General features: G+C 41.2%; 1 protein-coding gene across 2 annotated transcripts; it reads left to right on the top strand.

The window, feature by feature from the left end:
- Nucleotides 1-14,266: 14,266 nt before the first annotated feature.
- Nucleotides 14,267-18,170, top strand: coq7 (coenzyme Q7 homolog, ubiquinone (yeast)). 2 transcript variants are annotated; one of them, XM_030058276.1, is made up of 6 exons: nt 14,267-14,463; nt 15,190-15,368; nt 15,856-15,970; nt 16,367-16,506; nt 17,335-17,403; nt 17,785-18,170. In XM_030058276.1, the coding sequence occupies exons 1-6, from the start codon at nt 14,379-14,381 to the stop codon at nt 17,860-17,862; spliced, it is 666 nt and encodes a 221-aa protein (XP_029914136.1). In that variant the 5' UTR covers nt 14,267-14,378; the 3' UTR covers nt 17,863-18,170. The 2 variants fall into 2 exon arrangements, with proteins under 2 accessions (XP_029914136.1, XP_029914058.1); XM_030058198.1 differs by having other exon boundaries at nt 15,187-15,368.
- The last annotated feature ends 2,989 nt before the right edge of the window (nt 18,171-21,159 follow it).

Here is a 21,159-nt window from a genome sequence, read left to right as displayed (position 1 = left end):
CCACCCGCTTGCTCCTTCCTCCCTGATGCTCCTCTTGTTGGGGTCGAACGGTGCTGCTCCTCACGCTTGGCAGCAGTCACTCAGTGTGAGCTCAGGTGCTGTGTGTGTATGCGTGTGTTTGTAGGGGAAGAGAGAGAGTGTGTGTGTCTCCTTATTGGACTTTTCCTCTCAGTGCAGGTACTATGTCTTGGGTTGGCCGGTTCCTGTTTGTCTGTCTGGGTGGCACACTCACTGTGTTTATTAGGGTGTGTGAGTATTTCTGTGTGAAAAAAAAAACTTTTTCCTCCTCCACTAAAACACCACTCTCCCCTCAATGACTTCTCAATGACTCTCTGTTTCTGTCTCCCTCACTCTTTCAACCGGTGCTGCTCCGAGATCCTGTGTCCTTCTGACTCTCACTCTGTCTGTCTGCTGCTTATGAGTGTGTCTCCTTGTTGGGTGGGTGGAAATATTTCTCCCTCTCTCTCTCTCTCTCCCTCTCTCTCTCCCACATCTGTTGGATCTTGGTCCAAACACGACAGCTACTCCCCTCAATGGGATGATAGCTCCACACCCAGCCTAACTCCTCCCACTTTCAATTACTACCCCCCTACCTTCTTTCTCTTTCTGCACTCCTCTTCCCCCTTCCCTCCGTCACAAACCACCAGCCGTCTCCCTCCCTGACCACACAGGATCTGTTTTTACATCGGCATACTTTTTAAAGTGAGACTACCACTGTTCGGCTATATAATCACCATAATTATGGTCTCAACTAAACTTATTACCCACATATTAGTAGCTCAAGTCACAGTTGTGTGATATCTATTTGTACGTATCACCAGTGTGGCACAACGCTCAACATACCAGTGTGTATGTGTGAAAGCCCTTTGGAGTGGACACTGGCAGGCTTTTATAACACATTAGCTGCTGATGATTCATAGAGTGAAGGTGCAGAGCCCGGTTGCGCCAGATGGGTGCTGAGTTTTAACTATTTTTGTGAGTGGAAAACAAAGAGCTGTAATGATTGCGCAAAATGTCACAAGTGTTTCCAGCTATTGAAAAAAAGAATATATTAAATTTGCTGATATAGGAAAAACAGGGATTCACTCAAATTAGTCAGTCTGACTGGTTCTGAGACTTTCCATTTGTGATGGAAGTGGAAAAGTGGAAGTGGGACAACATAATGTATAGCTGGTCATTCAATGACGCTGTGTGCCAAGATTAAAAATGACTTATCAGCACTTTTTATGTGCCTTTGTGTCTGTTTAGGTGCACGGGTGAGAATATGAGTAACTCTGGTTCACTGGCGCTGGCTTTTGTTCAATAACATTTTCTTTTATAATAAACACTACTGAAAAATCTGTTTCTTATTCCCTTATTCATCCACACTCTTTGCGCAGTAAAAACAGAGCATGTGGTTGAAAGCGCTTTGTAGTCTGCTAAAAACCAACATCGAATGGCGTGATGATGGTCACTCTGGTCATGACCCAGGGGAAACTTCAGTACAGCTGCTGGGGCAGGAAAGTATGACACGGCCTCGGCTGGGACTAACACCATCACCGCCATCACCGCAGTAAAGAAACATGGAAAGTTCGGCAGAACGTCAGACCACCACCAGGTCCTGTGTCTGGCCACGTGCAAGTATAAGATTATTATTCTTAATAAAATGAGTCATCATTTTATTTTTTCCTTGCAGGCAGAGAGTTGTTTCTTCAATACTTCAGCCCCTGAAGCAAAATAACAAGAATTATGTAATGACAGACATGAGAGATGTTTTGAAGGAGGACTGAAGACTGCTGGAGTTGAAGCTGTTGTCCAGTGATGGATTTAGAGGTAGCATAAAGACGGGAAAAATCCAAACAGTAGGGTACCAATTACCACTTTGAACTGACTGACCCTGGAAGTGAATTGACCAGAACCGAATTAGATGCAGAAACCTGGTCAGGGAAGCAGAACTTTAGTAATGAGAGGAAATTTTGGTTCATATAAAAGTACCAGCCTCAGAGTTGTCTTAGTTGGTTGGCTCTGCAGTAAATCCTTTCTGCTCTCTGGCACTGTTTTGCTGTGTGGTGCTCAGATGAGGGAGACAGGTATCTGGAAACATCACAATTACTATGTTTTTTTTTTTGCTTTCTACAAATGCATTGGCAGTTTCTGCTTGCATACAGGCATTATACTACAGCGGAGGCTCTGCTCTCATTAGAGCACTGCTGTGTTTGGTTTCTGGACCCTAAAATTTACCTTACAGGCTCAAATCCTTCCTAAACCCTAAGTCTTAGGGTATACACAGGACGTTTATTTTGAGAAAACCTTAGTAAAATCAGTGTAAGTGTGTCTAATGTAGCATTAAGTCTGACAGTCACATCTAGCACAGAGAAAAATTGATGCTGTTCAAAAGTTCAGCCGTGACACCCAGCCTCGTTTGACAGACCAGACCCAAACAAGAGAAACCTCCATGGTTTAACCAAATGTTGTGTTATGTCTCAATCCCACAGGCTGAGTGGAGTGTTGCTACTTTGAAGAAATGGTCCAAAACACCCCAGGCAATGTACCACAACCCGAAGGGTGGGTGGGGGGTTGATATGTGTACGTGTTGGGAGGGGGCACAGAGGACCATAACACAGGCCAGTGTTTACAGTACATCCTCTGTCTTAAATGATACTTGGGCACAAAGCGCTGAGAGGGACGACTTGGCACAGACCCCATTTGCGTTTAAGCACAATCCAAGCCAAGACACTCAAATCGCTGTGGTGAAATGTATTTGTGTTTGCTAATCAGCACTTGACAGATGACGACATCTGCTACTTGGATAGTGGTCGTAGGGAGACATTTTTAGGAATGTGTGAGAACTTTTCTTGACGGAGGGCCTGTGCACTGCGGTCTCCCCAACATTCAAGTTTGCATTGTGCTGTCTGGTTGTAAATGCTGTCGATAAAAGGTTGCTGCTCAGTGTTAAATATCCCGTGGGTCTCTGATTGGATGAGTTTAAAATCTATTGTGTCCCGAGTAATGGCTACTAATGCCTCTGAGGCAAGACCCCTCAGCTGATCAGTGTCAGACGGCAGATTCATAGAGAAATAGCAGTTTACAAAAGCACACACCCAAACATATGCATGTGCACATACAATGGTGGGCAAGAACTGTGCAAGCTGCTGGTCGAGCCCCAAGATGGGTAATGTACACAAACATACACACATAATGACTGTCTGGCCTATAAAAACAACGACCCAGATGAGCTCCCTGCCAGCCACTGGTCAGACAGCAGACTGTTTACACCAATGGGGAGAGAAGCTGAGGTCCAGCATGACCCAATGGGAGGCTGGTACTGGAGCCGGGCCACTTGTGGTCATGGCGTGTAGTAGTAGTAATGTGGAGCTGGCAGGCGGCGCAGGGAGAGGGTGGCTGAGGGGGTGGCAGTGCCCAAGCCAACCCGCGGTCTAACCGTGGTTAACCAGCCCGGGTCACCTACACTTCCCCTGGCCTCTCTCCCTGGGAGGAAAAACAGTCTAGTCAAAATAATGGTGTCATTTTGGGTTCTTACGTTTGAGCAAGGGGAGACAAATTTAGCAACAGCAAAGCGAAGGGAGGGGCCTGAAACAGATTAAGCAACAAGTGAACAAAATATCTTTTCTCTGTTTTTCATTTTTTTTAACTTTTTTTTTTTAGTGCTTTTAAATAAGCGGTCTTAAACGATAGCAAAGCTCTGGCGCAGGCTGTAAATTCAAATATCTCAGCCTACGCAAGCAATTATAACTGCGCTCTATCTTCATGTGTGTGCATCTGTGTGCATTAGACCTCATGCCTCAGGCTACAGACTGCAGACCTGTCTCACATGTTGCTGTTAGTACCATGAGCCTAAAGGTATTTGCCACCCTGCTGGCACCCTGGCACCTGCTAAGGAGCCACTTCATCACAAGGGCCAAACATCAGTCTCAAAGAGAAATCCATCTTATTCCCATCTTATTGGTGATTGTGGGCTGTGACATAACACACATGCCACAAGCAGGGCTCTATGTGATCAAACCTTCAGTGTGAAAGTAATTTCACAAAAGTGTCAGAGGGCCTCAGGTAATTCATGACCGTTTAAAATAATTAGAAAAACTTCTCCACCCCTCTACGCAAAGTTAATTTATTCAGAATTAGAATCACAACATTAGGCAATGCTTAAATTATAGTTGTTTTTGAGTTAAAAATGTTATTGTTGGGCTTCAGGTTTTTCTTAATCTCAACCCGACATCTCCAAACCTCACAGTAAAGACTTTCTTTCTCTTCTCAGACAGCAGACAGGTTTGCTGTCATTCTCCCAGCTGCCCTGGAACCAGGAAGTCTCTGAATGAGACATGCTGTGATTACCCTGCAGAGGAAAACCACGCACAGTGACAGTCCGCCAGAGGAATGGAGGAGGAGGTGGCGGAGTGGTGAGGAGCGCTCCCTCTCAAACAAACAATGTGTGGATGCACGCTCCAGCATTTACCATATTATATTTTGTGTGCATTGCGTTTGCTCATATATCTTGTATCTGTAAGTGGCATGCTTTTTCTCTTTTGCAATATAATTTACTTTCCGAACAAATACATACATGTGTTTCAGTCTAATTTGTGTTGGTTGACAACTGGTGATGCTTTTTTTTTTTTCTTTTTTTTTTTTTTAAAGTTTTTGTCCTGGCACTGTTTTGCCTCATCACAGTCTTTATGGTATTATACATCCTGACTAATAAAAGGAGAAGACTTATTAAAATGGATTTTGTCTGTTATTCTTACAAAGACTAACAAGATATATGATGAAGGACTGAGGTGACATTGGATAAATATTAAATAAATCTTCGACAATTTTTTCTGATGTAGTGGATTTGTAGTGGTTTTGACAATATAAGCACTATATTAATTGAATTTTTAAAAAAATGGTGAGTCAATGATGAAGCTGATAAACTGTATTAAATTATATGAGTTATACAGTTATATATTTCTCAATGCAATGTCTCCATTAGGAGCTGCTAGCAGCGGTTTGGTCCAGTTTGCTTTGTGATAAGCCGATGACCTAACTTTTTTTTTTTTTTTTTAAAGGGAGTTGTTCCTTATGTGATGTGAGGGTCTGAGGACAGAGGGTGTTGTGTTTCTGTAGCCCCTTGAGGCAAATTTGTAAATTGTGATATTGGGCCATACAAATAAATTTTACTTACCTTGAACACTTGAAAATAACTCACATCTCACAAATCTAAAATCACCGTTTAAATATGACAAGAAAGTAATAGTGAAACAAATGCTAAATTGTGGCAGATAAATTGCTTTTCGTCTCCTGGTTTCTTATCCTACAAAATATGTTTAAATAAACAGAAGGACACAGGCATAAGATCAAGATTCTTTATAATGTGCTTCATAATCACACATTTCCTCGTAATAAAACTTTTCTAGATTGAATCGAAATAGATTTGATACAAAATATTTCACATTGGTTTGAATGATTTGGATGTCCATTTTTATGGAGGGCCAAATTCAGCCCACAGGCACTACTTAGCTTTGCTTTATGTGTCAACGTGTGGCGAGCTTTGGCCAGGTCTGTCCTGGCTGTGCAAAGCAGCTGACCAGCTGCAATCCAGTCAGGTTTAGCCAGGTTCTAAACAAAGTGGAGACGCTGGCGGGGCGCCAGGCCGGCCACAGACTGGTCAAACACCCGGCTGCTGGAGACAAAGCATCAGTGGTTCACTCCTTCTGCATCTGACTTCAGCATTTTGCATTCACTTGAAAAAAAAAAAAAAAAGAAAAACCAGACAAGACAATGAAGTCCACTCTATAAATCACAGGTTACCTTGAATAAACTGTCATAATAGTTGAGACATAGCAATGAAGGGTATCTTAAAAACAGGACCACTCTGGCCCTATTTTGACTTCTTCATCAACGTCGTTGTGAGTCGTGAGCACATCTCTCTGGCACGAATATCAGCTGCTTACGTGTACAGAAGATGCTTTGGTAGTTTAGCAGTCAAGGCTAACATACCTCCGTGATTTGTTTTCAAAAAAAGTTAAAACCTGCTCTGTGAAACTTGAACATCACTATGCAGAGGCAATTCCATCTTGTGAATATTCGGCCAGCATTTACGTTCTCTAAAATTACTGTTTTAGTCTATTATAATGCTCAAACAAGAGAACTGGCGTGCTTCGCTCAAAACTCTTGAAAGTGTGATGGATGCGAACCCAAAAAGTACAAACATAAATGAGGTGGTCAGCACAAATGTATCACTTGCACCACAGCAGAAATGAAATCTCGGAGACTTGTTCATTGTCAGAGAAATGAGACTCTGCCATGACTAACTAGTTACGTGGCTCTGTGCTGGTTCATTTTTGCTGTGGTGCATTAAAAAAGTGATGTAAACTTACATGGGTGCTGACCACTTCATTTATGTTTTCTCTATTATAATCACTTGAAATTCACACATCAATAACAAATGTAACCAGGTGAAAAAAAACAAGAGGGCACTTAGTAGAATGCAGACTTCTGCTGAGGTCCTTTAGGCAATGTTGCTGTCTTGGGACACGCCCTGTTTGGCCAATGAGTGGTGCCTTGACCCATGACCAAGCTCCCCACCAGCTTTCATGGATGCATTTTGGAACGAGTGTGAGCCTCGCCATTTGCTATGCCCCCTTGAGACCGATTGGCCCAAAAGGTTCATCAGTTTCTTTTCTGGGGTTTCTTTGCTGGAGTTGTGTGGAAATGTGTTCAATGCTGCACTCTCTGTTTTATCTAGCTGACAGATGGACGGACAATCAGACAGAGGCGATCGTATACTGCCCTGCCAATGTTTTACTTCTTTAGTGGATGTTAAAAATTTGAGAGAATTACAGAGCTGTCAGTCAAGGTTATTAGCGGTACAGTTTCAAAACCAGGGAGTTGGAGCTGTTGGTGAAAGGCTTCATCATCATTCTGTGGACTTGTTTGGCATTAGATTGAACATAATAAATATGTTGTAATATGTAAAAGTTCAAATATGGCTCGAATACAACAGAATATAACAGTCATGTTTAGCAAATGTCCTTGCTGGTCAAGTATTCCTATGCATAGCAACTTTCATAGAGCACCTTTTCACTTTTTGTTTTCAACATGAATGGGACTGAATTGAGGTACGGTGCCTCCAAGCAACCAAAGCATATTTTATACATACCACCGATACATGTGATGGGCAGATACAATTATAACTACTGACGAATAGTCAAGATCCATCCATTTTTCCGTTCTTCCGTTCTTCCGTTCTTCCGTCCATCCGTCCCACAGCCAGTAATCTTGATCTGTCTCATTTAGTGTCTGCAGGGAATCAGGGGCCTCACTTTAAACAGGCAGGCTTTCTGAGTAAACACCGCTCAATTACTTTAACAATGCTTAATAGGATATTGTGGCTTTTCTGTAAACTCAAAACAGACCTGCTCCTACCCTGAAATAGCAGCGAGTGGAAATCCACAGGACTGTCCCTCGTCACTAGTTGCCCAATAACCTGGGCGACTGGCTCCTCCTTAATAGAGCATGGAGCCTGACTCCCACTCACTCTGGCCCTTCCTGACGTACGGAGGCACCAGCACATCACGAGTCACCACAGTGAAGTGGTAAGACGTGTCAACATAAACAATTCCTGCTCTTTTTACTTGATGATTGTTGACCAGGATCTTCTAAAAATATCACCAAGAACAACTGAGGGGGAGGCCAGGATCGTGGCCGTGACATTTATTAGGGAGTCGTCCCCTCCCTGCGCACTGTAAAAACATTGTCTTTGCAGGGTGGAAAACAAATGGGACGAGTACAATGTGGAAACGCAAAAGGTTCTGGTTGAAGTGATGACCTGCAGATTTTCCACTACTGGTCGCTGTTAAAATACTTGTGCTCGACAACAGGTTCAAGTTTTCAGTTCTGGTCTATTTCACTTTTTATTTGATAGTTTTTGGTTCACTAACAGTTGTTTAACCCTCATTTGTGTTAAGGTGGTAGCCGAGTAAGAGCAGCAAAAATGTGCAACACACCAGTTACCCCATACAGAAGTCTAATATATGAACATAAATGCTCCAGTACATGAACAATGTTGTCATATGTGTTACATATATGACAAGATTTCTCCCCAGGATATGATGATTTATGTGTAGACCATCGATATGTGGAAAATTTGAGTATGTTTCATGTATGTGTATTTAATAGGGACATATATGCCATATATGTCCATATTTGTATGCTTGTGTGTTTGTACTCAGGACTCAGGCAGCTGGTGTATTTGTTTCAACAACAACAAGTTTGCAACTATAAATATCTCTGACAATTCTTTTCTATGTTTTCATGATATTTTTGACTACTTTCCGCCAACCATATTCAATCATAATAATGTTGTAAAAAATCTATCATGGAAGTGTAAATCATGTATCTGCCCACATGGATTATCCAATATTCCACAGCAGCAGCCTTCATCAACTTCCTATAGCAATGCCATTCATACTGTGTACTCTGACAGGCTTAAATCCCACAGTTTGCCCTCTGTAAACAGAGAGTAGAAGCGGGACTTCCGGAAAACCATGTAGGACAGCAAAGGCTGGGAGGGTAATGGAAACCACATCCTGTGGCTAACAGGAAATGCTAGTTAAATGATAGGCTTCATAAATAAAGGCCTGCTGGGTTTGCCATATCACACCCTTTAAATGGATCCCGTCCCTAAATCATTTTTCCCTTTGCCTCAGCGTTCGGGTTTTGACGACCATTGCAAAAGTGAAAAATGTGACAGCCTGAAAAGGCCTCATATATCTCCTTATGCAACCTCCTGTGAATGTCTGCGGGAGGACCATTTTCTTGATTAAATAAGCGTCCCGTTTCAGTTTCATTTCCAGCGCATCACCTTTCCCAGGCAATTTCCCATGCTGAACAAACACACCTCTCCTATATAAACCAAGTTATGTGCCTGTGCTTGCTATTGAGGCAAGTGTAATTTCTGTTGAGGGACCTGTACTTTTGACTCATTTTCCCAAGCTTGTTTACATGCTACCTATAAACATGTCTTGAATGGGGTAGCCATGGATGTGTTGTCTCCAGTGGCTTCCTACCTGTAACGGTAGTTATTATGAGGCTGGTTCATTCAGAAATCACAATCTATGTGTCTTGACAAAGATTGTCTGAACATGTAGGGTTGTTTCAAAACCCCTACACTGAGGAACAGATATAAACATGATCCTTTATGCCTTTGGTGTGAAAAAAACACACTCAAGAAACACTTCTAGGCAGACAAGGACCATTTAACTTCTACCAGACAAGGCTAAACACACTGTCCAATGTCGCTGAAAACAAGCAGTTTAGAGTGATTTAACTAGGTCTTAAGGGTACACGAGATATTTTCAAGTGTAAACAATTCAATAATGTAAGAGAAATCGCTTTCCTCTGGTCTTAATCTTATATAGCCATCTATAAAAAGGGTTGAGTGGCTTTTTGGGAGACTTGGTGAATTTAAATCAGAAAATGAATCTCTTTTTCTGTACTATTTTACAAGACATCTTGCCTTTTTCAGAGGGATACCACCAAGCCATAAAATGGTTGGCTTTTTTAAACAATGTTGCATAACTTTAATTTCTTTTTCGGCCTAGTTTCAGCCTAGTTTCTAACAATTTGGGGCGAATAATTGCACTGTAGCAAAAGGCGGGTGTTGGTTGAATGGTGTTTTTAAAGAGGAATGCAGGCAATTAAAGAATTTATGTGTTGTTTCATTTGTCAAGGACAGCCAAATCAATATTTCTGAACATGAACAACACTCTTCTAAGCCTGTAAATGGCAGCAGGGTGACAGGGTGTGGTTAGGGAGGCTGGTCTTCAACAGCAAGGCTCAGGTTCAAATCCCCTTGCTGGGACAGGACAACATCTTCTTCTTGGTACAGCACACTAGATTCTTTATACTTCCAAAAAATAGTAGCTAAGCCCACACTTTGACCTTCCTATTGAGGGGCCAAACAAAACCAAGTTAACTGAGAAGTATGTCCATTTTTTTAAACCAGGAAAGGCTCAGATAACAGGGTGGCCGACATACAGGAACATGTAACAAGTTACAATTAAAAAGAGGCATTATGAATCAGTCAAAACACATGCAACCAGATGTGCCTGCCTCCAAAATATTAAGGATTATTTAAATGTATCTAGAGAGACCAGCTCCCAAAGATTCATGTCATTTTGCAGCTGATTCCAAGCAGAGGGAGCTTATCAAGACTTATAAAGCTCCTTTAGTCCCAACAACTCATACATTTCATACTGTAGGTCCATAAACTAGCTACCCATCTATGGATTATCTGTCTGTACCTTGCATATTGAAAACACAGATTGTACCGGGGCCTCAACTCTGTTCTTTAAGCATTTAAACTAATTCTTTGCTGAAATGCCTTGTTTCTGTTTGCTTGTTTATTTTTGAGACCAAAGTTTTATTGGTTTTCCCCTTCTGCTTTCATTATGGAGGAGACATTACATATCAAACTCAAGTAACTGAAATATTGTGTCGACACAATCACATATGCATTATAAATATGCATACATTCACATAGTGAGATGGCATGAAAAACCAAAATAAATGATGTGACTAATTGAGAAAAAGAATGTATACCCAAAGAACCCATGATAAGCACATTGGTGTGTTTATCTAACCTCCATGGAAACCTCCTGATTATAACTTAACCCACTCTTTACCCTGACCTCACTCCTTTTGTATTCTTTTTTCCCCCTTAGATATCAATACAGGAGATACAGGAAGGAACATATTGTGGTTCACTACACTCAGAAGTCACTCTTTTAGGTCCACCTGCGCAGTCTAATACAATCCAATACAGCGGTTTTGCCATAAAGTTTCCTTTTATGATGCTTATAATGTTCAGGTTTTCTTTTTGTCGCAGTAATAGAGGCGTTTATTTAATTATATGTTTGGCACTGAGCTCATAGTTAGTGTTGCTGTTGTACTGAACTGTATTTTACTGAGAGGTGTTTCTACTATTCTGTCCTCTTCATGTATGCAAATAGGAAGGACAAAAAATTAGAAACACCTCTCAATATAATGTAGTCCAGTACAACACCTCTGCAAACTACAACCTCAGTAACATATGATTAAATGAACACATTCCCCACAATGTCAACAAAAACTGAACATTATAAACTTTGTTAAAAGGTAGAATTTATGGCAGAGCTGTTGCACTGAACTGCATTAGACTGTACAGCTGGACCTGATAAAGCGGACACTGACTGTACATACCCCAGATATAACATGTGGGTTAAATGTAGCTCTGAGTCAGCCTGTATGGTTACTGACTAAGCTGGTAGGTCACATGGAGAATAATATGTAAAACTGTGCATGGTATTGGGTCAGCCTACACTTACAGAGGTTTCTGCAATAGTCACAAAATTTAATCTACAGTTTGGCATCCAAAGACACAAAGTGTCCATTTTTTGTGCACATGGGCATTTGGGAAATTGTTGGTTTTTCCACCTACTTGTATGATGTCATTCTGGAGTAATGATTTATCTATATACCATTTTGTTTCCCAATGACACACTGAGGAAGGCATTTGCAATATACCACTGTTAAAAAAAGAACAGATTTTGAGGTGCTAATTATGTTCTCCACTTTGACCATCTTTCTAAAATCCTCTGTAATGAATTGAGAAAGTTTCTTTTGTACTTTTTTTTTTCATCCTGAGAAGAATGAATGTTGATTCCCAAGTGTCTAAAATTTTAAACTATTTCTATACCTGAATAAAGATTTGTGCTGGTATTAGACTTTTCCAAAGTGATCTTATAAACAGATATTGATCCAAATTCCTTAAGAATATTTAAAACAATTGGAAGAGAAGTCGGTTCCTGGTTGAGATATATTAACAAATCATCTGTGTACAAGGATGTGAACCTTGATGTGTGTTGACTGATGAACCCTGTGACCCCCCAACACACACACAGATCTCAGCAAAAATAAATCAATAAATAATTAAGATAATATTTTATTAGTGAAAAAAAATGAATGAAAATGAAAATTAGGATGCAAAAAGGGTTATTTCCACTAAAATCGTGAATCAATCATGTCGCAAGTGCAATATTCAAAATAAGTCCGGTGTGCTGTGTTCACCATATTGTTCAGCCCTACACACACACCCACACCTACACACCTACACACACACACACTCACACACGCGGGCACACAGACTCATTCAGTCTTAGGGTGTCCTACTCACACCAGACAAGACCCATCATGTCTCCCCTCTGTGAGAGCAGACACTGTTGACTCACTGCAGTCTAGAGGCGTTTAGCCCGTGTCCCACCACAGCTATGCACTGTCTGTCCCGAGCCTCGGAGCAAGGGTGTGCAGACTCACACACATGCACGGATGCATGTACAGACTACACAAACACACATATACACAGGCGCACACATACATAGAGGTCACATCACCACATACATTACACAGTCTCACTCTCTCTCCAACACTGCGGTTTGCCCTGTAATCCACTCCTCAGTCACAGCCAGCTCAAGGGCAGGAAAAACAAGTGGTTTCTTCTTTTCTTTCTTTTCTTCAGACTGCTGAAATCTGGACCTTGCCGTTGCTCACTGCATGTCACCGTTAGAATCTGAGAGACACTGTTGAGAAAGGTGGGCAGGTGGACGGTGCACCTGCCAGACAATTTTTTTAAAAAGCCTTTATGAAAAAAAAAAAAAAAAAAAAAAAAAAAACACTTGTGCTGAAAGTCCCGGCTTCCCTCCACAAACCGGGACATCCAGCCCCAGTCTGAAGCCCCAGCCATGGGCCTGTTGGATCTTTGCTGAGAGAACTGCCATCACGAGGTGCCAAGTGATGTTCAGGCATTCATCACTTGACTCCTAACGTCTTTGACACACACACACACACACACACTCCCACACAGGACAGCAGGAAACCCACACAGACAGACATCAATGTGCAGCCACACGTGTGCAGCCACCCACAGGCAGACAGACAGACAGATAGGGAACCACACAGTCGGTGTCTCACCACAAACACACTCGCAGACAAACCGACACACCCCGCCATCCACCGTCCCGGCCCTGTTTACTCACGGCCATCACAGCTCCATAGCAGTCAGACCCCATCATTCCACGGATTCCTGTGTCCCAACTCTCTTTCACGAGCCTGACTGAAGGGACTGAAGGGGGAGGTTCTGTCTGCGCATCAAAGGCCGGATTCACACAAGAAGTGAGGCCGAATAACGCCATGAGAGCTCCTGCTGATGGTGACAGATGATTGAAGAGGCAAGCACAAGTTTTTGATTAAAGGCCACAATTTTTTTTTTTATTTGAAGAATGAAATCTGAGTGACCTGCATGCTGTCAGATCAGCACAATCACACTTCAACCAAAGGTACAAAGTGTCTCCTGATTTTGTCCCCAATGTCTGTGCAATAGCGCCATCTATCATCCATTAGGGATCACTGCATGTTCAACAAATGTCAGTCAACGAATCAGTGGGTATCAGGACTGATCAAAATTAATATGATTTATGTATATATTTTCCTGCAGAAAAACAGTGTTGCTAACCATTATTACTAATCAAGTAGTCAATGTGTCATTTTTATTTACTTATTATCTATAAACTGCACTGGTTTCTGATGGAAATGATTTGTCTCATGAGGTTGCACTCACATACATGAATAAATACATAAATACATACACACATGCATAGATAAACAAATAAATGTGCCTATTTCTGACAGAAAGTTATGGTTGCTCCCACCATTTGGCATTGAAAATGACTTCAAATTCAGTGATCAAGCTGAGTTTGAAAGAATTTCTTTATTTTCTCTCACCAAATAATTATTCATCAAAACAAAATAAACCTAATTCTCAAGCTTTTGGCTGCACATAGATGGGCTTATTTGTCTGGAAAATTGCAGATGCCATTGTAATTTCTTAGCACCGTGCTCCCATAATGATTTAGCATTTTGAGACATAGGCCTCTTGTGCTGATTCTTTTTTTGGCATGCCTTGTTAGAGCAAATGCATTACTGATTTGCTCGTTCAATTCCCGTTTGCTTCAAAATCAATGCAGTGGTGTATTTATATGGTTAATAAATATGTGGTGCTTGGCATGCCAAGCACCTAAGCCAAGCAGCTCCACTGTGAACTGTCAACAGCAGAGACGGATTATAAATTTCTGGATGCGACATAAAACCAGGAGTAAAACCAGAGACGGTGTAGAAACTTATTTCATACTTACAAAACATATTTTATAACAGCATCTTTGATAACAACCTTAGGTAATTTGGACGTGTCGTAACGCGGTGACATCATCTGCCTGCGCCGCGCCCACCTAATGACATTCTCAATGACAGTTTGCACATATTCTTAAGTTTCTTTGATATCCACATAGTCAGTAAATATATTAGGTGCTATGCAGAGAGCCGCACACTTTGCGCTGTACGACTGGACGCACATTCTCAGCTCGTCTACAGCTCGGCAGTGTCTGAAATGCAGAGGTAAGCTGGTTTGTGTTGCAGCAGCCATAGCTCAAAGCTAACTGGATGCTAAAAACACAGCGGTGCTGCGGCTTGTGTCTACCTAGCATTTCATATATGTGTGTTTTTATAACAGCGAATGTTTTCCCAGTTAGCCTGTTATTGTTTCTTGGTGATTTCTTGCATGTAGTTACGAGTATCGCTATTTAAAGAAATCCCTGAGGCTTCACACAACAAGACATTACAAACCACCTGCTTTTAAACTATTAGCTCTTACTGTATTTATTTTATATTGGCCTATTGGCTTTTTGGGTTTTGTGGGAATTTTTATTGTCCTCTATGAGAACTCAGGTGTGGTTTTCTATCAGCTGTGGCTCTGTAAATCTCTTTAATATTGTAACACTGATCAGAGAGTCTACATTAAGTTGAACTTGAACTGATGGCTACTGTTATTAGGTGAGATGTTTTCTATCGTGATAGTGTTGCATAAGAACTGAAGTCATTAGCTGCTGCATCGCTATAGCAACCAGTACAAATCCAGCCATCACTATTTCTCTCAAGATCCCCAAGTTTAATTTGGGCAACAATGCTTAGCTTGAACGTGAAGACATAATGGATTTTTCTTAGTTTTTTTTCCGGATGTGAGTAATATTTCAGCCTCTGGTAGGGTCACTTTTGTTCCAAGGGTTCTGAGTGTCAGAGGGCCAAGGTGACTGCTGTTACGTGCTTGTGCTTGTATTGCAGCAGCGCCCCTGCAGCTGAGCTCCCGGGGTTACAGCGTGCTCCCACCTCCACGGGACAGTGAGGAGAAGGCCATGCTGGACAGGATCCTGCGTGTGGACCATGCAGGGGAGTACGGAGCCAACCGCATATACGCCGGCCAGATGGCAGTGTTGGGTAGATCTCAGATAGGACCTCTCATCCAGGTATGGACTGAATATATTAAAGCCTAATCACTAATTCACTGTTTTGAAATGTGATGTGAGCACAATAAGCTCATGTTTACAAACCCAGTTGAACTCTCATTGCCTTACACTCAAGGATACAAGAGGGACAAGTATCTTGATTTCCCTTGCTGCTGTGCAGGAGAGCCTTCATATTTTACTCTGAAGTTTCTATTCACTACTTCCCACAGGTGGATAGGTATTCAGCACTGGCATCAGAATAGTATTTGGGCAAAAAAAGGTCAAACCTTCTGGGTTCAGGCAGTAAGATGCGCTTCCTCTATTTTTTTGTGATTAAAGCTGATATGGAAGGTGTATTTGTACACAAAAGTTAAATTAATCACACTAACTGAATCAGAGAAGTTACAGATGGTTGGTTACCTGATTGTGTTCCAAAATTAAAAAGGTGTGCATGACAGAATGGGACTGCATTGCGCTTCACACATGTTCATTCTGTTTTTTTCCCCAGGATATGTGGGATCAAGAAAAGAAACATCTTGGGAAATTCAATGAAATCCTGGCAGAGAACAGAGTTCGACCCACAGCGCTGTTACCCCTTTGGAACATTGCAGGGTATTTATTAGGTGGGTGCAGCCCCAGCACATAAAAAACACTTCATAAGGACAAAACACAAATGAATAAAGAACAGCTGTTGTCTCGGGCAAAGTTTCTGATTGCTGGGACACCAGTGCCTCAATCCTGGGATGCCCCTCATTGTAGCTCAGCTTTGGGCCACACTGAGTTATCATCAATCCATTCACCCTGCATGGATATAGTCATATCTAGTATAACACCAACTTGTATTTTTCTTTCTGAAGAGACAAACTTGACTTACAGTGCTGGAAGCAACTTGGCTGCTCAGCATGAACTTAATCTTCTCAGGTCGTCAGTGCAAAGTAGTCTGCTGTTGTCCGTAAACAATATGTAATAAGATGTTGCCTTGGTGAATCTGAAGTGTATTTTTATTTCATGTCCTGCAGGGGCATCCACAGCCCTGCTGGGGAAGGAAGGAGCCATGGCATGTACTGTGGCGGTAGAGGAGAGCATCTCAGAGCACTACAACAGCCAGATAAGAGCTCTGATGGAGAAAGATCCAGACAGATACATTGAACTCTTAAAAGTAAGTCAGCCAGTGTTTTCTCTATATTCACTTACGAAGGCGAAGTTGATTTTGTTTCTGAACACAGTCAGCATGCAGAAACAGCCTGGTGGCCTGCTAGCCTGGCATTATCAGACCAATTCGCAAATGCAAATTAGTCTGGAACCTGGAAAAGTTCATTTTTATTTCCAAAGGGGCGCTATCATTGCAAGTCCGTGGGCGTTATCAAGAGTCGCAGTGCGAAATGCCCCCGGACGCCATTTGGTAGACCTACAACCAGTCAGAACAATGTGTGACAGTGCTGAGTGAGCCTCAACGACACTCCTCAGTCACTCATCATATCAAACACTCACCTTGTATTAGATAAAGCCAAAGCCCAAAGCTGAATCCATTAGAAATCTGTCTAAAGGGGAAGGAGGCCAGACCAATCCGACACAATAACATGAGCTTGCAGATTCGTTTGGTTCCCAGGCTATTCTTTTGAAATTTCCTCACGTAACATGTGGGTATGAGTATGTAAGGTAATTCATAAAGACAATTAAAACTCATGCAGCACATTTCAGCCGCCATCCACCCCACATCTTAGCACTCCAGGGACGCTCCTCTGCTGTTGATTGTGTGCCCTTACCTCTTTGGAGGGGCCAAGCAGTAAGCTGCTTTCATTAACCCATCACTTTACCTTGGCATCTGACTGGGTTTTTTCCACACTTTATGGATTTGTTATAGACGGGTCAAACCAGCACTCAAACACATGATGACTGACCTCCTTTGGAACGGGGTCCTGTAAAGAGTTGCTGTGCCTGATCATATTACATTCAACGTTTGGAGTCTTTTGTTATGTTTTTATAGGTAATAAAGGAGTTCCGAGACGACGAGATGGAGCATCATGACACAGGACTGGAACATGATGCTGAAACTGTAAGCATATTTTGTTATGTTTTTCTATAAACCTGTAGTGTAGTGTATACTTTCCTGAGGTACACCGTCATCAAGCAGTGCTTTTCAAATAATCATGATGTTATAGAAAACCTTCAGGGTTTTGATGTCTTCTCCTTTCCTGAGTGATTGTTCCTTTTTGTAGTCTTTTTGTGGTATTTTGTGTTTTATTTTTTATTTATTATGGCCTCACCAAGAGTACAAGAAGAAAAGCAATGTTCTCAACAGAAACCTCATAAATACTCTGGTTGCAGTGAGCTGTGAATGATACTGGTCTGCTTTGCTGTCTCTTCCATTTTTATTTGATATCATGTACGTTATTCTGATGTAATTGCATTTTTATTTATTCCTCTTTTGTTTCAGGTACCTGGATACTGGCTGTTAAAAAACGTGATACAGCTAGGCTGCAAAGCTGCAATATATGCTTCAGAACGTGTCTAAATATGTAATTATTCCAGTTTCTTTTGACAGATATTTTTTTAATATCTTGTGACTGTTTGTATAAATGAATGAACTTGCTCTCATGGTTTCAGTTCAAATACTGCTCCATTGGGTTACGGTTAGCATTTTGAGACACAGCATTTTGGTTAATTGATGACAATGCTTTATTGTACTTTTTTTTAGTATAAAAACATTGTTGTCTAGGTGATCCAGACTTTTGTTACATTGTACAGTGCTTAATAATTGGACTCTGTGAAAGTAAGTGGAGTGACTGTTCCTACATTAAACTGCAGACTGCTAAATGGAAATCCTGTTTCTTTTCTTTGTAGTAATACTATGGAGGAGACACAGAGGAGTTTGATTACTTATGTTGTGGCCACAAATAAAAGCCGTGGGTTCACATTCCCTCTAGTTATTATTTTGAAACCACAAGATGAACATTTTTTTTCCCTTGAGATCCAATCATGTGGCCACTATAAGTGTAAAGTGTGTCCACCACAGAAGATCTCGTGGCCACAGGATAAGGGTGATTCTTTTATTTTGTGGCCACAACATATATAACTGAACTGCTCCATGTCACCTCCTCTCTTCAATACATCGCTGTTTGACCAGTGAGTTTTTTTAAAATTTGTTTTGTTTGAATGCCAACTCATTTTAACAATGATAAAGTTGGTGGAGTACCTCCTCTTGCATCAAGAAGACCTCAGTGGTCCAAAGAGAGGATGGGAGTTTAGTGAATGTGTATACAATCATCAACTGTTCAGTTTACATCAACCACTTCAGTGTATCCGAGTCATATGTTCTGCCCCCGGTGCTGTCATGGACAAAGTTTACAGGTTGTACTTAAAGATATTATAATTGCCACTCATCAAATGTGCTCATATTGATATTGGCATACTCATGCCATGATACCCTTCAACAAACTCTCTCCTTTCAAATATAATAGGTCATATATCAAACTGAACAATGCCTGTCAGCCTGGCCTCACTGTTAAGCGCCCTCACACAGCTGTTCTGGGTACATTAGGTCACTGAGAAAAAGGATTGACAAGCGGCTTGCCCAGGGGCCCCTAATCTATTAGGCCTTTCAGCAAGTAGAGCAAAATGTTCATTCGCCCCTATCGTTCCTCCTATTGACTATAGGGATCAGTTTGTCCTTACTGTACATTGTGTACTGACCCAAGGCCTTGACCTATACTTTATCCTTTTCAAGTGCTGTGCATTACATGCCACTGGAAAGAGAGGAGACTTGATGGCCCTCATCACATGCAATGTGACTGCCATCAAAAGTTACAAATTATCTAGCGGTGCATGATTTACAGGAGAGTCAGTGCTGCTGCAAGAATGCAACGGTTGATGGCTACTGACATGGCATGATAGGAATTGAGAGAAGCCCTGTCTTTGATGGTCCCCTGCCCCACCAGGCAGTAGCAGCAGCTCAAAGGAGAAATCCTGCCTGTACTAGAAGTGTCTCTCACAGAGGTGAGCCATTGCCCAAGTTCACAGACTCTGAGCTATTTTCCCCAACATGAGGTCAGAGACGTTATTTTAGCTGGGCTGGGTTTATGTATCACACCTGACCCTAAGGGTTAACGTGCTGTAACCCCATGGTCCCCATTCCTTAAAAATAGGTTCTTTTACACAGTCCGTCGTTGACCATCATGACCAGTAGATATCTGATATTGGACCTCATTGGTGATCAGCTCTGTGTGTGATGTGTTTATTCTCATGACTCAGGTGGCTGTGTATGCATGCTGTTAAGGATATCAAATATCAAACTGAATGAATATGTATCCCGTGCAGTGTTCATTTTGTCAGTGAATTTTGGTGCAAAAAATAGCCATTGATGACCCTTTTCTCATGATGATGCCAAAACAATGATGTAAATACGTGCTGTGAAACCAAAACTCAAAGCGATTAAAAAAAAAAAATGACCCCAGATGAAAAATAACGACATAAAAATATCAGAAGGATCAATCTTGCAAATTTCTGACGACAGTGATAACACGGGGTTCACATTGTCATCTTGAGAGACATTAGGAGGAAGAAACTTTCCTCTACGGGGAATACAATGGAAGAGAGAGTCAATTTTCCTGAGATGACAAAATGAACATTGCAATTTTCGATGATACACTGATGTGCTGTTACCATGAAGGCAGCATGGAGAGTTCTACTGTTACTGGTGTAAACTGGCAGGTTTCAGAGACCATATGTATATAGATAGATAGATAGATAGATAGATAGATAAATGTACTTTCTTGATTCCAAATTGGGAAATTTGGGATGAAATTACATTATATAGAAAATTATAACGAATTGATGTTCTTTTTTTAACTAGTTGTAAGTTTCAACTAATTTAGTTGTGAAGCTTTTCTGTAAACTCGCTTGTAATGTATTGAGGCTCTTGTCACATTAGTTAAGAAGAGAGCATATTGTAGTGTTGTGGTGTTTCACCTCTGTTCTTCCAGTTGTCTGGTTCTTATGGGTAGCATTTCGTGTTAGTTTAGCATAAGGACTTGTGGCCTATGGGAGTCATTAGCCTAGGTCATAGCCAAAATTAAAAAAATAAACCTTATAGCAACTCTGGAGCAGTCTTATGTACACACTGTATCGTGTGTATTTGAAATACACTTTGTGTCGGATCTTCCTATTCCTTCATCGGTGCGTGGATCACTGTGATAGAAGGAGGATAAGTGTGTTCAGTGGTTACAGCTCCACCATCTAACTTAAAGTTAATATGGTGTTAAAAATGAAGCTCATTTATTATAAAGTATTAGTAAAGAGCCACCGTTACACCTCAATGCAATCAAAAAGACTGGCCAGAACAAGTAAACTTGCAACAGTATTTTTTAGAAAAATGTCCTGTCATATGATTAAACTGACTAAAATGACTAAAAAATGAAATGACTAAATGACTAAAATGTAAACTCAAATACCTGTAAAAATGAACACTGATCCCATCTTTAAGCTTGAAAAATGCAGCACATAGAGAAAATCTAAAATATAAACTTGGTAAAGTAGTTTACGTGGTCACAATCAGTCACCATTGTGAGACGTATGTGCAAACAAAATGATGTCTACCAGTTTTGTTGTACCAACATAAGAAAGACAATTTTATCACAGAAAGTGTGTCTTCATGACTTTGACATATCCAAGAGGAAAAGGCATGAAACTTCCTTCAGTGATCCAAGAAGGTCACCAACTGTACATGAGCAACCTGAGACAATGGGAGGCTTTGCAAATCAAAGGTAGGTCATCACACATCGTCTCTGCTCCAGATTAATAGTGTTGACAGTTT

Source organism: Myripristis murdjan, chromosome 1, assembly GCF_902150065.1.
Source record: "Myripristis murdjan chromosome 1, fMyrMur1.1, whole genome shotgun sequence".
NCBI lineage: Eukaryota > Metazoa > Chordata > Actinopteri > Holocentriformes > Holocentridae > Myripristis > Myripristis murdjan.
The sequence above is the reverse complement of the archived record's forward strand: the minus strand, read 5'-3'. Positions and strand labels throughout refer to the sequence as shown.